General features: G+C 39.9%; 2 protein-coding genes across 2 annotated transcripts; both read left to right on the forward strand.

Moving 5' to 3' along the window:
• Positions 1 to 535: 535 nt before the first annotated feature.
• Positions 536 to 6,346, forward strand: LOC146467532 (uncharacterized). The gene is made up of 6 exons (XM_085125742.1): positions 536 to 893; positions 1,567 to 1,608; positions 3,816 to 3,886; positions 4,489 to 4,614; positions 5,092 to 5,298; positions 5,686 to 6,346. The coding sequence occupies exons 1-6, from the start codon at positions 640 to 642 to the stop codon at positions 6,165 to 6,167; spliced, it is 1,182 nt and encodes a 393-aa protein (XP_084981868.1). The 5' UTR covers positions 536 to 639; the 3' UTR covers positions 6,168 to 6,346.
• A 639-nt stretch (positions 6,347 to 6,985) lies between these two features.
• Positions 6,986 to 13,417, forward strand: LOC146467533 (uncharacterized). Its single transcript, XM_085125808.1, has 3 exons — positions 6,986 to 8,168; positions 11,568 to 11,688; positions 12,628 to 13,417. Exons 1-3 carry the CDS (start codon positions 8,069 to 8,071, stop codon positions 12,884 to 12,886), a joined length of 480 nt encoding a protein of 159 aa, XP_084981934.1. The 5' UTR covers positions 6,986 to 8,068; the 3' UTR covers positions 12,887 to 13,417.
• Positions 13,418 to 14,898: the final 1,481 nt, after the last annotated feature.

Consider the following 14,898-nt stretch of genomic DNA (forward strand, 5'->3'; position numbering starts at 1 on the left):
CCAACAGACAAAGAGCGCGCGCGAGTGAACCAGTGTCATTTCTACGGGAAAACGAGACAGCCGTCGTCATTTTACTATGACGGCTACCGAGTGAGAACGGCCTAGTGGCGAAAAGAAGTCCTCGAAACGTAGGCGATCTCGTCTTTTTGGAATCACGAAGGGCATAGTTATCATCAAAACAACTTGGTTATAAAGTTCGTCGCTCACACGGAGTAAAATAAAGCTTACTGGGATTTCTTCGCTAAAAACTTGAAATCAATTTCGCATTGGCACTCTACTTCTGATCTACTCGTACTAGAATCTAAAGTCTCTCGTTAGCATCCCGAATCCTGCTTCGACATGGGAACTCTTCCTGCCTCCTGCGGGCGAAACCTTGACGAATGAAAACTGCTTTCAAAATTGCAAATTCACCAACAGCCACGTATATTGTGACTATATTGACATTTGTCACGATAAATTTTTGTATTGTTCAAATGCTGAAACGTCACACTGAACGAGAAAAAATTCTCGCCCATGACTCTGTATCCTTCCACATCGACACAAAACAACTTTCTTGTGTTGGAGATTAGAGAAAGAAAGTTATTTTGTTTTTCTCGGCCTGAATCTCGTTCGAGTAACTGAAAGCCCATTCTGTTCGCAATGACATTGTCTGTGATTACACTTCGGGGCGGTCTGCGTTTCATGATTGTTTTAATGATGTGTTGTGCTATTCTGGCTCACATCTCTGCCATGGATGAAACTCTGGAAGGACAGCGTCGAGTAGAAGCTGATAGCGCCGCTGAAACAGGTGAACTGAAACAGTCCTTGTTGTACCGTGGACGAAGAGCAGTTCGCAAAAATTCGACCCCCAACCTGACGGAAGTTGAAAAACGATTGAAATCTATGGAAGAAAGGTACGTTGGATTAATTTCATAGTTTTCAAATTTTGAATGACCGTAAATTCTACCATCTGCCGAGCAGATCCCATTTCAAACACGAATAAAGATACATATAAAGCTAGGGCAATTTAAATTTATGTAGAGTATAAGCTAATTATCAACTACATTGATTCAGAGACATTCAAGCCTCTCGGTTTTGTTGAAAGAGATTTAGGTGAAATATCTGAAAATACCTTAGATGTAAAGGAGCGATATTTCCTTACTAAAGCGGCTGACATTGTGTATAAGTATGTTCGCAACATACTTTAACATAGAAAACTATTTCATGCATTTTCGGAAGCCAAGAATCCCAGCTAAGTTTTAACGTGGAGAGAAATTTCCGACCACATGTTCTACAATAGTCTTGGTTGCATTTCCTTAAGTAAATCCATCTCCTAATCAACTATTCAGCTAGTTATGAAATTCAAATATTCCCGAAAGAGGCTTCTAAATTTTGCAGGGAATGTCGACGATCTGTTAGGGCTGCATAGCCAACGTCCTTTTGCTATAATTCGATTAATCCATGTAGGCGTGTTTTGACAAAGTCAACGAGCTTTGCTAAAGGGTAAGCATTCATGAAACCAACATATGATGAAATTAATATTGAGGCAAGTAGAAATATCCTGACACCCTGATCTCTCTTTTAAAGGTACAACGAGAGTACCAAAAGATTGGAAGAAATGGAAAAAAGGTATGAAACTCATATCAATAAAAAGCTTGCTTCTTTATTTTCGGTTCTAAGGTGATTTTCGTACTGATGCTTATAAACTTTAATTTAAAAAGATGCTTTCTCGCCAAGCAAGTCTGAAGCGCATAAAATGAGTATGTGGTAAATATTACCAACATTTTATCTCCTCTCAACAAGCTCTACACTCCTACTGAAGCTTGTTTCCTCTTAGAATAACAAATCTGGCTTGCCAATGAGAGCGCGCTGATTAATTGCTGCCAAAATTCTGAAGTTTCTCGTTGATTTATCAACCCCTTTCTCCAATAGAACACCTAGGCTGTAAACTTGAAATCCAAAACATTAGTTTATTAATACAAAGAATCACCTTTCCGCAAAAGTTAGATTTACCCTGGAATATAGGGAACAGCAACACGTGCAGGAAATTTTTGTTAGAAAAGATTAAGGATTTATCCAGTCTCAAAGTACTGCTCATAAAAGTCCAGTTGATTAGTCACATTTAAGAATTTTACACAAAGATTGAAAATGTGTGGTAACACCAAAGGCTAAGGGAATTGCTGCTAAGATTTCATCCTCAGACTCAAAAAGTTATAATCACCTTGTACACCATAATAAACGGTACTGCCCAGTAGGTTTCATCCGAGGATTTCATCCGCAGACTTAGAAGCGAGAACCACCTAGTACTGACAGCAGAATAAAGGCACAGGCTTAAAACGGAAGGTACACCTTTTCAGGCATATGTAATTAAAAAGTTCACTGGGAAAAAGACTAGTACTGCTCACTTCACACATCCGATGAAGATTTGTAACATCTTATGATATACAGAAAATTACAGCTCGATAGGTTTCATTTGCATTCACTGAATTTTATCCACAGACTCAAACCTTAGAACCACTTCAAACGCATCATTGCCATTGGGCAACATCGCAGAAAATTTATATCCAAAGCTATTAAATAAATCCACAGACCCAGAAGGGGAACTATAAATTACTCCTCAATGGATTTCATGTTGGAATGGTCACATTTTAAGATTTCATCAACAGAGTAAAAAAGCCAGTACAGCATATAAAACAGCGCAACAGGAACGTACTGCTCAGTAGCTTTCATTTGGATCACACTTTAGGATTTCATCAACAGAGTAAAAAAGCTAGAACCACCCAGTACAGCATATAAAACAGCGCAACAGGAAAGTACTGCTCAGTAGCTTTCAGTTTGGTCACACGGCTTTAGGATTTCATCCTCAAAATCAAACGCTAGAACCACTTTGTACAGCATAATAAACAGCACCACAGAAAAGTACTGCTCAGTAGCTTTCATTTGGATCACACTTTAGGATTTCATCAACAGAGTAAAAATGCTAGAACCACCCAGTACAGCATATAAAACAGCGCAACAGGAAAATACTGCTCAGTAGCTTTCATTTTGGTCACACTTTAGGATTTCATCCTCAAACTCAAACGCTAAAACCACTTTGTACAGCATAATAAACAGCACCACAGAAAAGTACTGCTCAGTAGCTTTCATTTGGATCACGCTTTAGGATTTCATCCTCAAACTCAAACGTTAGAACCACTCTTCCATTATAATACTTTAGTCTTTGTTACTTAAAATTACTTTTCAATGGCTATCATTTAAAAGAAAAATCTTCGGATTTTATCCACAGAATTAGACATGCTCACAGCCACCCCTGTACACAAGATAATATTTAACAGCTGTGCAGGAAAGTACAAGTCAATGAAAGATTTCATACACAAACTCGAAAGCTAGAACCACCCTGTGTAGCACACCAAACATCAACCACAGGAAAGAAGTGTATAGTAACTTTAATTTTGTTGAATGATCACACATTAGAATTTCATCCAAAAAGTCAAACATTAGAGCCACAAATTCATCAAGAATTTCTTTCTACTTTAGAGTTTTGAACGATTTTAATTTGCCTTCCTGCCTAGCTAACGAATTAAAAAGACCTATGCCTAACGCGATTTTTAATAGGAATCTAAATAAATTTTATGTGACTTGTATTACGTTGGTGTGTATATTTTTATGGTAGATCCTAATTTTTATATCTTATTCTAGGGGATTTTTTAAACTTGTTTATGTTGCTTGTTTTTATTTTTATTGTAGAGGACCCCCCTGAAAGCCACTTTTTAGTGAGGAAGGCCTTCTCTTAAAAGATGTATTTTATTATTATTATAAACATGTTTTTTCTGCAGATTTGATGCCTTGCTGCGTTTGCCACCTCGATCAAGCGACTCTTATGGGTCCCTTCTGATCTACCTTCTAGGTTGGTATATATAACTTACCTAACTATGTCCTTCTTTTATTAGATAAGGAGATTAGTTTCTTGTGGGAACAATACTTTGATGAAGCCTGTGACTGAAAACATTTGAAAGCTTCATACTTCATTGCAAACTCATTGAAGCATCGCTGCAACTAAAAAATACTCTTCCAAGCACACAAAATGACCAAGTATACAGCACTTAGAAAATATGAAGAGGGTTGTAAAATGAATGATTTGTCGAAGTTAGTCACTCCCAGTCAGCCTTTAACTCATAAAAACAAACCTGCGAAAGAAGGAAGGAAAAAGAAAGAAAGAAATAAAAGAAAAGAAAAATAAAACAGAAGGGTAAACAAAGAGAACTAAAGAAAAAAGAAAGAAAGAAGGAAAGAGCAAAAGGAACAAGAGAATGGGAAGAAAACAAAAGAAAACAAAAAAGAAAGAAAGAAAGAAAGAAAAGAAACGCAATAAAAGAAAGTAACAAAGTACAGCAAAGAAACGAAAGAAAGAAAAGAAAAGTAAAAATCAAAAATAAAGAAAAAATAGACACACTATTTGGTGATCAGTTGTTGTTTTTGTGGTATGAAGTTTATTTCTTGTTGTGACAGGACAACATGGCCAAAACTCTGGAAACAAACAAATGGGACCACCTGGACCCCCTGGACCAAAAGGAGACCCTGGTCAGGCTGGAAAAACTGGCTCAAAAGGAGAAACTGGACTGACCGGTGCAAAAGGTACACGAAGGAAATCTATAATCTTAAAACAGGAGCTTTCAAAGAATAAATTTATCCCCAAAAGTAAGTTTTTGCAAACTAAACGTTGAAGGGCCTGATGAAGCAGTGACCTGTAATAATCACTACCAACACACCGAGTCAACTTCATTTTCAGCGCTGAAGAAAAATCCTGAACTAGTAGGTTGTTGAAATCAAAACAAACAAAAACTGAACCAAATAAAACTAAACCAGGAATAAAATAAAATAAAGCAGCCCAACCAGGCAAAAACCGACAGAAAAAAAAATACAGAAAGTTAAACAAACCAAACCAGACAAGACAAAACAACAACAAAAACAACGCAAATCAACAGGCAAACGAGAAAATCAGATTTTAAAATTATTGTTATGCGACTAGGTAAAAAAGCTGGTTTGAGTACATCATCAAAATTTGTTCCAAATCTACAAAATATTTAACCATCCAGTATGATTTGGTTACAGGAGAACCGGGAAATTCAGGTAGTGGCAAGCCGCGTCCAGGCCCCCCTGGGCCTAAAGGAGACCAGGGAGCTGCTGGTAGGAATGGTGCCCAGGGACCTCAAGGAGCAAAAGGAGAAAAGGGGAAAGACGGAACTGGGCAGTCTGGGGTGAAGTATGTTCGCTGGGGAAGGACCAAATGTCCCAGTGGTGCTGAAAAAGTCTATACAGGTAAGGCGATTAGCAATTGATTTCATTTCAAGAGTAAGGTTTTGCAACGCTGATTGTTAAGAACATTTTTTACCAATAACATTCGCTTTCATATTTTATAATACAGGGGCGTAGTGTTATTTCTTGCATGTTTTTCATTAAACTCATTCACTACCAAGCTCAAGAACTGGGGTATTAATTAAGGCCACCGGAAGTCATACTTTAATTCGAAATAGAGGATTCGAGATGACCGAGTTGAAAATAGCCATTATCAAATCACTGGTAAAATAGTAAGTTAATCCAAGAGAAGCTGGGGTTAGTTTACCGGAACAGTTCAATTCTCTCGAACATACTTTCCTTTAGTTCTTACTATCATGTCACGATGATTTTCTTTGACCTTGTTTGTAGGTATAATGGGTGGAGAATGGCACAGCCACTATGGTGGTGGAGCGAACTACCTTTGTCTTCCTAAGGATCCAATTTATGACAAGTACAAAGATGGCAGCCAAGGCGGGGCATTCATATACGGCACTGAGTATGAAGTCAGTGCTTACAATGGCGATCCTTTTCAGAGAACCATTCACGACCATGAAGCACCTTGTGTTGTCTGCTTCGTCAAGTCACGTGGCTCAATGCTGATGATGCCCGCTCGGAATGTCTGTCCATCTGGATGGACCGAAGAGTATCATGGGTACCTGATGGCTGAGCGACACAGCCACAAGCATTCAAGTGACTTCGTCTGTGTTGATGGCGACCCGGAGTATGTTCGTAATACATTTGCCAACAAGAATGGTGCCTTGCTGTACCCTGTGGAAGGCGTATGTGGGTCACTCCCATGCAAACCATATGTCGCTGGTCGTGAGTTGACATGCGCTGTGTGCACCAAGTGATGAGAGTCGACGACTCTTCAAAAGAAAGGATTAACTTGTGATTTAAAAAACAGTGTGATTTGTATTTGCAACATGGGACTTAAGTGAAGGAAGCAAGTGAAATAGAGAACTGACCATAGCAGCAGAAATGTAGAGTAAAGCGAAAACTGAATAAACGTAACATGAAATCAAAAAGATTAAAGTTTTCTTTCCTTGAAACGTTTTCTCCAGTCCTTAAAAGCCGTGTTCTGGTCAGCATTTCATGCATAATCGACACCTTCATCTTCTGTTGGTCGAATCTGATTAGACCACCTTTAACGGAAAAGGCAGATCACATTTGGACGCAATATCAAACAATCTACACCTAAGTGAAGATCTCAGTGACCAGTCCAAGCTTTAAAACTTCAAACACTGATCTCCCAGTCCAATTAACACCAAAAGCCAAGATTGTGTTGGCACTGATATGACCAACATCGTTTACGCAGCACTAGAGTAAGCCAAGTTTAAGCCAGTCAAGCATGTGATAGCATGATACGCTTTGATAGGTTTCTGGCCTCACGTGCGCTGTGTAGGGTACTATAACACTGATAACTTCCGTTTTTGGTGAACCCGCTGTTTTGACATTGTACCCCTCCGCCGCTTGTCGCACTCACCATACTGGGGGGGGGGGGGGGGGGGCGGAAATGGGTATACCTCTTCCTCTTAACACGTTTTTAGTAGGCCTGGAACAGGCTTCCTTTTTGGCTCCAAAGTTTGGGACATTTTCATTTGACATCTTGGCTAATCAGAGTGGCTCATATAAATTATTCGCAATTTATCATTTTGTCAATTTGTGGCAAGCTATCGTAAACATATGCATACATGATTATGTCGGCTAAGAGAATATGACCATAAAGGCTAAAAGCAACTAACTGCATCATTAAAACGAATTACGGAGTGATAAAAAATTCTCCCTCATGCAAATTCGCCAACACAAACTCGTCCACAGGAAAGATGTAAGCTTTTGGTTGCACACGATTAAAGAACGAGATACCTTTTAAACTTGTATTGGGGCCTTCAGTTACAAGTTGCGATAGGATGTCTGCATATGCAGGCGACTTTTTAAACAAAAATGGAGAGCATTTTTCCTTGCAGCCGAAGCATTCAAGGTCACGGTTGTTTAAAGCGCAGGTAACTCTATCCAGTCATTGGATCTGAATCGCTATCAATGGGTAAAATGTATTCCAAGCAATACATTTTATCCGCTGGATAGCAAATTATCCGCTGGATAAAGTTATCCGCCTCTTTTAACAACTGGCGGCAGGTGGAGAAGTCTTAGCAATCGGATTCTTATTTGAAATTTTCGTCTATGTTCTCTGAACCCGCTTTTCTCTCTGAGTTTGGCGGCTGGTACTACGTGTTGTTTCCTCAGTCACTGGTCCAAAACTGAGTCTTGCTCGACGAAAGTTGCCTCCTTAGACTGTAAACAGCGCTAGAGGGCAACTTGAGAACAAGAACAACTGATGACAGTTTCCCGGGCGGCTACATGAAATCCCTTCTAGCTGCCAAAGTAACTCCGTGCTGAGTTTGAAACACTTCCTTCAAAGTAGGTTCGGAAAATTTAGTTCTTAGCTGATAATTTCCAATCTTCATCTCACCTACTTGTTTTTCATGATCAAAGTCTTGATATTCCCGGGAGAAATCTTAAAACAGTTAATCATGTAGGCAGAGCTTGGATGAGGCGTTGATCCACCTGCTATCAGAAGTCAGAGGCTGAAATCATTTGACCGTTTTTTCCGACAGCAAAATAGTGAATTTTTAGTCTCTTGTGACAACAGACAATGAAATCATCGTCTGTTTTACTGAAAGTCGACAACGTGTACTTTACAAGGCAAAGATTTCAACGAGAAGCGTTTAACACTGAATTTCCCCAGTTATGAGCAATGGAAACAAATATTTTCAAAGTATTTTTTATCCTCTTCATCGTTGCTGGTGATGTGATTGTTCTCAGGGCTGGTTACCTTGGTAAGAGCCACTTAAAAGGTGAGAATTCTCCCACGCTTATTATTTCAGTTGTTTTAGAAACTTGAAAGTGCATAAACCGCATCAATGATCAGAATCAATCGTTTTACTTGAAAACTGAAGAATAATTCATCACTTAGTGGCGAATTGAAGACTTCGGGAATGGCTGCGTTTGTCAACAACTTCACTGTGTTATTGCAGTTACGCGCTGAAAAATTTTGTATCTTAACCAATTGTTTAAAATTATTCAACGAAATCAGAAAGTTAGTCCCTCTGGCCATTTGAAACCGTACCCGGCTTCTTTTTAGTGTAAAATAAAATCGTTATTACTTTATGATGACTGATCCAAGTTTCTGTAAAATGAAATCGTTACTTTTTTTAGATCACTGATCCGATCTTGAAAGCACATCTATAAGCGAATTAATTTAAACACTGATGGTCAGAGATCTTTTAATGTAACACCCACATTTTATTCGTCAGACGTCGTCATGTCTGTTGTTACATTTAACAAAACTGAACCAGTAGGAAGCGTACGCTTTTTTTTTTTACCATTCTTTAATATAAATTGTAGTTCCGAACATAGGAAAAGCTAAAAGTGTTACTTAGCCAGAATTTGCGTAAACAAAACCTAAAAAATTTTGCCCAGTTTTGTTATAAATCACTGCCAAGGGAGCAGTAATTTTTTATTGTTTATCCTTTATCCCCTGATTCCTCTTCAAGTATGCACCCCCAAATGGACACCCCAATTTCCAACCTCGTTCCCAAGGCTTTTTCCATGTAAAATTGGGGGAGCTCTGGGGACGAGGTTGCCCTAGCCTGTGAACAGGTTCCCAAGTAGGATACAATGCGAAAAGGAAAATTGGCGAGCCGGGGGTATGGGGCGAGAAGGGAAGAAAGGGTTATTGCTCCAGCGCCCCCCCCCCCCCCCCTCTCCGAGCTCGATTTTTGTCTTCACCTTATACCCCACTTGGGAAGCTTGTCCAATTTCCTGTACCTCTCCGCCCACCCCACCGTCTCCAACCCTTCTATCCTCAACACACAAATCATTTTCTCATATCGATAATTTTTTGTGTACTTGGGAGTGTGAAAAGGCTTAAAGTGCCCATATCGGAAAATTTTTTATTTTCTTATCTGAATCTAAACATCACCCTAAGAACTTCAGTGGAAAAATTTTTCGATTTGCATAAAACGCGAATTTTTTATGAATTTTACAAATCTTTAAAATCCTATTTTATTGCGGTCCACCCGCCCCGCTGATGAGAATGCCGACAGGCTCACAATAGGGCCACGTGACATGGTCTGTGACGTACATTCAGGAACTCTCGAGTCTATGCACTCACTTGACCTTCAGTAAAGTACATTCGCGGCAGAAAGAAAATCATCAGATTCACCGGTAGGAAGGAAAAACTTAGCTCCAAATAAGTATATTCCATGGCAGAAAACTTATCTGACACGGAAAGTGAGCAAACCGCTGAAGAAAGCAGCTAGGACGAATTTGAAAGCGTCGAAGTCGAGGCGATAGATGGCGTCCACGAGACAAGTAATACGTGTGAAGATGATGATACACTCGAACCGTACGCGGACGAGCCGATAGCAGACGAAGAATGGCTAAAAAGATATCGCAAGGAACAAGAGGAGAAGCGACGACTCGAGGAAGATTTAACGAAACGCTTGGAGAATAGAGTGCGTGTTTATAGTGGATGGTAAAGTTCTCACCTTGCATTTTGCATACGCGCTCTTCATTATCATCTGTCAAAACTATGGCCAAGTACTCACAAACATTCGAACGAATTATTTTCCATGTAGATGTACTTGTGGTAACTGTAGCCGTGATCTGCTAGCAAATATCAGCGAGTGCTACTGCTGCAAGGAACTCGAAGGCAATTGGGAAGCGCTGACTAGCGACATTGTTCTCGCGGAACTACAGGAAGGACACGTGTTGAACTGTGATAATAATAGCTTGTCTCGTTCTCTGAAATTTCGGCCGTAAATTTAATTGTAGGATGGAAGTTGTTAGCTTGTCCAATGAACAGGTTAATTTCCTTTTTGTCACTGTCCCACAGTTTAAAAAATTCATTGTATCTTTTAGGCGCATACGTCTTGCGAAATGTTCGAATTCTAACAAGAGTTGACGTCTAATGTAATTCGTGTCTGTCACCGGTGTCGGGACAAATTTGAGCCCTCTAGAAATAACGCTAACAGGCTGTCGCTAAGTTGTTTGTTTGAAAAATTCTTCATGAATTTCTCGTGTTTTTCTCTTTGTATCTCAATCCATTTTTTTGCCAATTTTTTTCTGCGCTCTTTGCGCTTGTTATTTGTTTTGTGCCCTTTTTTATTTTGAACCCCCGTTGTGGTGGTTAGGTTTTCAGAGATAAAGCTGTTATACTTTTCAACATTTTTATTGTTTGCAGAATTCTGCAACACATGTGTGTACAATATTTGTTTGAGCTCGTTGAATTCTTGCTGCAGTTTATCTACCTTATCTACATCGTGGTTTACAATGTTTTCTGTGTCCGCCGAGTGCGACCGTTCTCGCATCGATCTATTTACATCAGTGGTAGCATTTGTGCTAGTAGTTTTTGAGAGCTTGGTCTCAACGAAACTTCGCGGATCTCACGATCTATGAGAATATATACCAAAACAATTACGCTATATTTTATAAAACTTGCGACTGAGTTAACAGTGAGGTCAAACTATAAACCTCAGAAGGTTACAACGCTTAGAATGTCACAAGCGGGTGTGAATATTCAGCATCGAAAGCTTACCATTCGCTTTTCCCTGCTCCTCTTCGAAGGTGTCTCTCGGTCTTCGTCTTCCTTTCGCTTAGCTGTTTTAAAGGATAAACACAAACGCGATGTCATCCTACTTCAGTTCACGTTTTAAGTTTAAACCTGAATTCATCAGCCTTGTGAAATCTTCGTCATTGAAGTGCATCGAGCACAAGGACGAGGTCTTTCCAGGCGCGCGTCCACATCTTCCTCCGCTCCAGCATAAAATCGATCCATTTCTTTCGCCTCCTCAGTCTTTGCGGGCATGTAGTGCCAAAGAAAGGAATCCTGTGCATGCTTATTCCATTTGCTTCGTCTTTGATGTTTCCACATCTCGCTGCAACACATCTTTCCGGCATTTTCGAGAAACGTGCAGAAATACCGCGACTTGTTTTCAGTGAGATCCAGAGAAAGGCTGAAGTCACGTGTTCCTGAATCTACGTCACAGCTCTTGCTAAACCGAGAGGAGACTAATGCGAATCCTGGGCCAAAATGGCGGCAAATTTGAACGTCTTATAAAATTCATAAAAAATTCGCGTTTTATGCAAATCGAAAAATTTTTTCACTGAAGTTCTTAGGGTGATGTTTAGATTCAGATAAGAAAATAAAAAATTTTCCGATATGGGCACTTTAAAGAATCCTCTCTCCCCAGATCACCTGCGCGTTCGAAGAGGTTTCCGTTCATATTTCTACAATTACTTGGATGAAATTGCCATGGCAACGTGTGCAGCTATTCCAAGCAACGGACCAGGCCTCATATACGCAGTCAGACGGTAATGAATTCAACTTAGTACAATCATGTTTTTACCAAAAAAGGAGGTGTGCTTTCCTGTGACGCTGTTTCTTCAGTTTCAATGTTCCTTAGCTTGGTTCACAATGATTCACAATTTTCAGTATGGAAGAAAACTTAGACTAAATCTTAAAGTTGTATTATTCCAGTAAAAGGATGAGAGCACTACGTCCAAGATATTACATACATTTCAAAGTGGTTCGAGGCTTGGGTCAGTGGATGAAATCAGAATGTCCGTCATTTTCTGACCGATACACTTTGAAGCAGTACTTGCATGTGATATGGTTTCTTATTTATCTGTGCAAGGTGGCCCGTAACTTTCGAATCTATTTATTAAATCCGTAGTTGTGACCATTAAAAAGTGGCTATTACCTGTCTCTCAATAAAAGTTTAGTGTACTATGCACTCATATTTGTCAATTGAAGCTAAGTTTGATAATTACCCTCCTTGCTCTCAGTCCGGTCTTTGCCATGAGATATGGATCAAGTGATAAAGCGAGGGTCAGGAAATTTTAAATGTTGTTATGATCTTGTGATGTAAATACCCCGATGCCATTTCAATAACTTGTAATTATTGTAGTAGGTAAATTAGTTACTGATTTTATGATGATAATGATGGTAGTTTTGTATTTGTATCTTTTTCTTTTTGGCACGGCCCCATCAGCTTTCCAGCTTTAATTTCTGCCGTGGATTAATAAAGGTATTGGTTGATTGGTTGATCGAAATGAAGTGACGTCACACATCAAACTGATCGGAAGATCGCGCTCCCCTTAAATTGCAAACCTGCGATTCTCTTCGTTTGATAGTGTTATTGAGGGTAGCGAACGAGGCTGGTTCATTACACAAACCTTCAGAGCAATACGCAGGACGAAACGCGCACAAAGTACTTCCTTAAATTTCCTTTCCTTTTCGTTTTGTTTCAGAACCTGTGGCGAGAAGGACGATTGTAAGCACATCTGTACAGATCCCAAACTGCGTCAACAGGGACCAAAAGATGTGCAGGATCTCACTTGGGACTGCACTGAGTCCATACACGTTTACAAACGACAGCCGTCACTGGCAGATAATTTTGATGATTATACAGATTCTCACAAACTAGGCTTGGCTGTTTTCCGCCATCATTCATGCACCGTGTCCAAATGCGGTCCGAACTATTGCTGTTGTAGAGCTGTTGCGTTGTAAAAGCAACAAATTGGAAGAGTTCTTTCTGATTTTGTATTTCGTGAACAATCGCGTAGACTGATAGAATTTGAATATCGTTTTGGGTAAGCAATCAGACTGGAAGATCTCAAGCTTTTTGGAATACCTTCACTGGACTGGAGAAGGGAGGAGAATATCATCTATAAATGGAGTCTGGTAACTGCTCGACTTCACAGAAATACAGAAATCCATTACAGATATTCCTTTATTCCAATTAAATAGGAGAAGAAACGTTTTGCAACTAATTGTGCGTAATGAAACTCTGTAGCATAATATATGTCCACTTCTGATGACTTGATCATTCTACTTCAAACCGATTTGAACTTTCCTCGACGCCAATCTAGACTATCTACTGGCCACTACGTTAACGCAGGGACAGTGAACTGTGCACGCGGCTGGTCACATGACCTTCCTCCCCCCCAATGAGGAAGATCCCGATGTCTATACAAACACTGGCTAATTAACTTCGAAAAATATATTCGTTTCTTGACTTGTCACGTGACATGAAGACTGCTCAATTAAACAATATTAAATGCAGTACTGACAAACCTCGCAATTTTCTTTCCTTCCTCCAGACGTTTGTATATTCACTCTTTACTTCATAAATTTTCCCCCTGTTTTTTACAGAACAGAAATTCTATTACAAGTTACTGTCCAAAATCGTTCTGGATGATATCCATGAAATTAGCAAGTTTATCTTCCGTTTCGATCCGAATAAAACTGCTGTAAACATTTACCACTCTTCAGACCTGCTTCAAAAATGTGAGATAAGCACAATCATAAGCACAGGTCAATAAGAAAAATTGTTTACGAACCAGTGCAAGACGCTCAGAGCTTAGGACTTTTTGGCAGATACCGATACCAATGCAAATACTCGGGGTCTCGCTGAAAACGCAATATTTGCGAGAAATATCGGCTCCTTCGATCCCTTTCGATACTGTTCACGTGACCACTCACTTGAATACTGAAGACTATGGCCGCTTGGCCAATCAAATCCCCGAAATTGCATTATACAATGATCCAGTTTTTAATAAATAAATAATATGCCCTGGGGGTATCTAAATTATTAATATAAAGGACCACGTTGGGTCCACCCCTTGCACTTTACTCTAGACCGCCGTTTGGAATAGATCTAGCAACCCGCCCTCCCACCCAGCGAGGAATCATAGGGTTTTTTTGAGTGCATCCTTCAGACTCTTCGTCTGGTTTGGGCTTGTCCCAAGCCAGAGCGATTCCCCATACGTTATTTACATTTCATGAATAACAATACCCAGGGGCAGAATATTATATTATTTTAGTGCTGAAAATCCATGTTTTTCCGTTTGTGTATGTTTTGTTGTACTGAGGTATTGTACTGTTGTATTAAAGTAAGTATTACAGCCCTGCAACTTACTGTGGTCTCGGTAGCTCGTTTGTTACCTTGGTGACGACGTAAACGTTTGGCATGCCTACCATTTTTGGTGTGTAGGTGATACAGTCTTGGATGATGATCGACGTCACAATATTGGTATTGATAAAATGCCAAATATCTTATCGTACTCGTATCCGATCGATTTGCAAAATCTGGTATCGAAACACCCTTCTATGCTTACGCTTGTCTCACACCTGGTCTTTCTCTGCCTCGTCCCTGGTCAATCGCCAACGCATTTCGTGGAAAGAGCGGGAAAACAGCCGTACAAACTGAAGCTTAGCATGATATGATGAGAAGGACGTGAAATGTGCAGCCCCTGCCAAATGTTACATTCAAATGGCGCATGCCTCAGAACACCATGAGCTCCACGTTGGACTTAGGAGAGAGCCTAGGCACGAGTACGCGGCAGGGTTCGCAACACAGCCAGACGCAGCACCACCAAGCTCTTAAACCTGTCTACTGCCGCTGAGTTCTGATTAAACAAAACACTCATGTTGTTCTTGCTGCTTTCCTTTGATACGCTCTTTGAAACCAATTCCTTTCATCCAGTTTCTCCTGATAATATAAATATTTTCTTTCATAT

Source organism: Pavona decussata, unplaced genomic scaffold (genome assembly GCF_977016875.1).
Source record: "Pavona decussata unplaced genomic scaffold, jaPavDecu1.1 SCAFFOLD_135, whole genome shotgun sequence".
Classification (NCBI taxonomy): domain Eukaryota; kingdom Metazoa; phylum Cnidaria; class Anthozoa; order Scleractinia; family Agariciidae; genus Pavona; species Pavona decussata.

What these genes read in the sequence shown, in the direction of transcription:
- LOC146467533 (XM_085125808.1), top strand. Translation starts at nt 8,069, where the DNA reads ATGGAAACAAATATTTTCAAAGTATTTTTTATCCTCTTCATCGTTGCT. An exon ending in TGGTAAGAGCCACTTAAAAG is followed by an intron (nt 8,169 to 11,567) that starts GTGAGAATTCTC and finishes CTCTCTCCCCAG; the next exon opens with ATCACCTGCGCGTTCGAAGA. An exon ending in CTCATATACGCAGTCAGACG is followed by an intron (nt 11,689 to 12,627) that starts GTAATGAATTCA and finishes GTTTTGTTTCAG; the next exon opens with AACCTGTGGCGAGAAGGACG.
- LOC146467532 (XM_085125742.1), top strand. Translation starts at nt 640, where the DNA reads ATGACATTGTCTGTGATTACACTTCGGGGCGGTCTGCGTTTCATGATT. An exon ending in TTGAAATCTATGGAAGAAAG is followed by an intron (nt 894 to 1,566) that starts GTACGTTGGATT and finishes TCTCTTTTAAAG; the next exon opens with GTACAACGAGAGTACCAAAA. An exon ending in TTGGAAGAAATGGAAAAAAG is followed by an intron (nt 1,609 to 3,815) that starts GTATGAAACTCA and finishes TTTTTTCTGCAG; the next exon opens with ATTTGATGCCTTGCTGCGTT.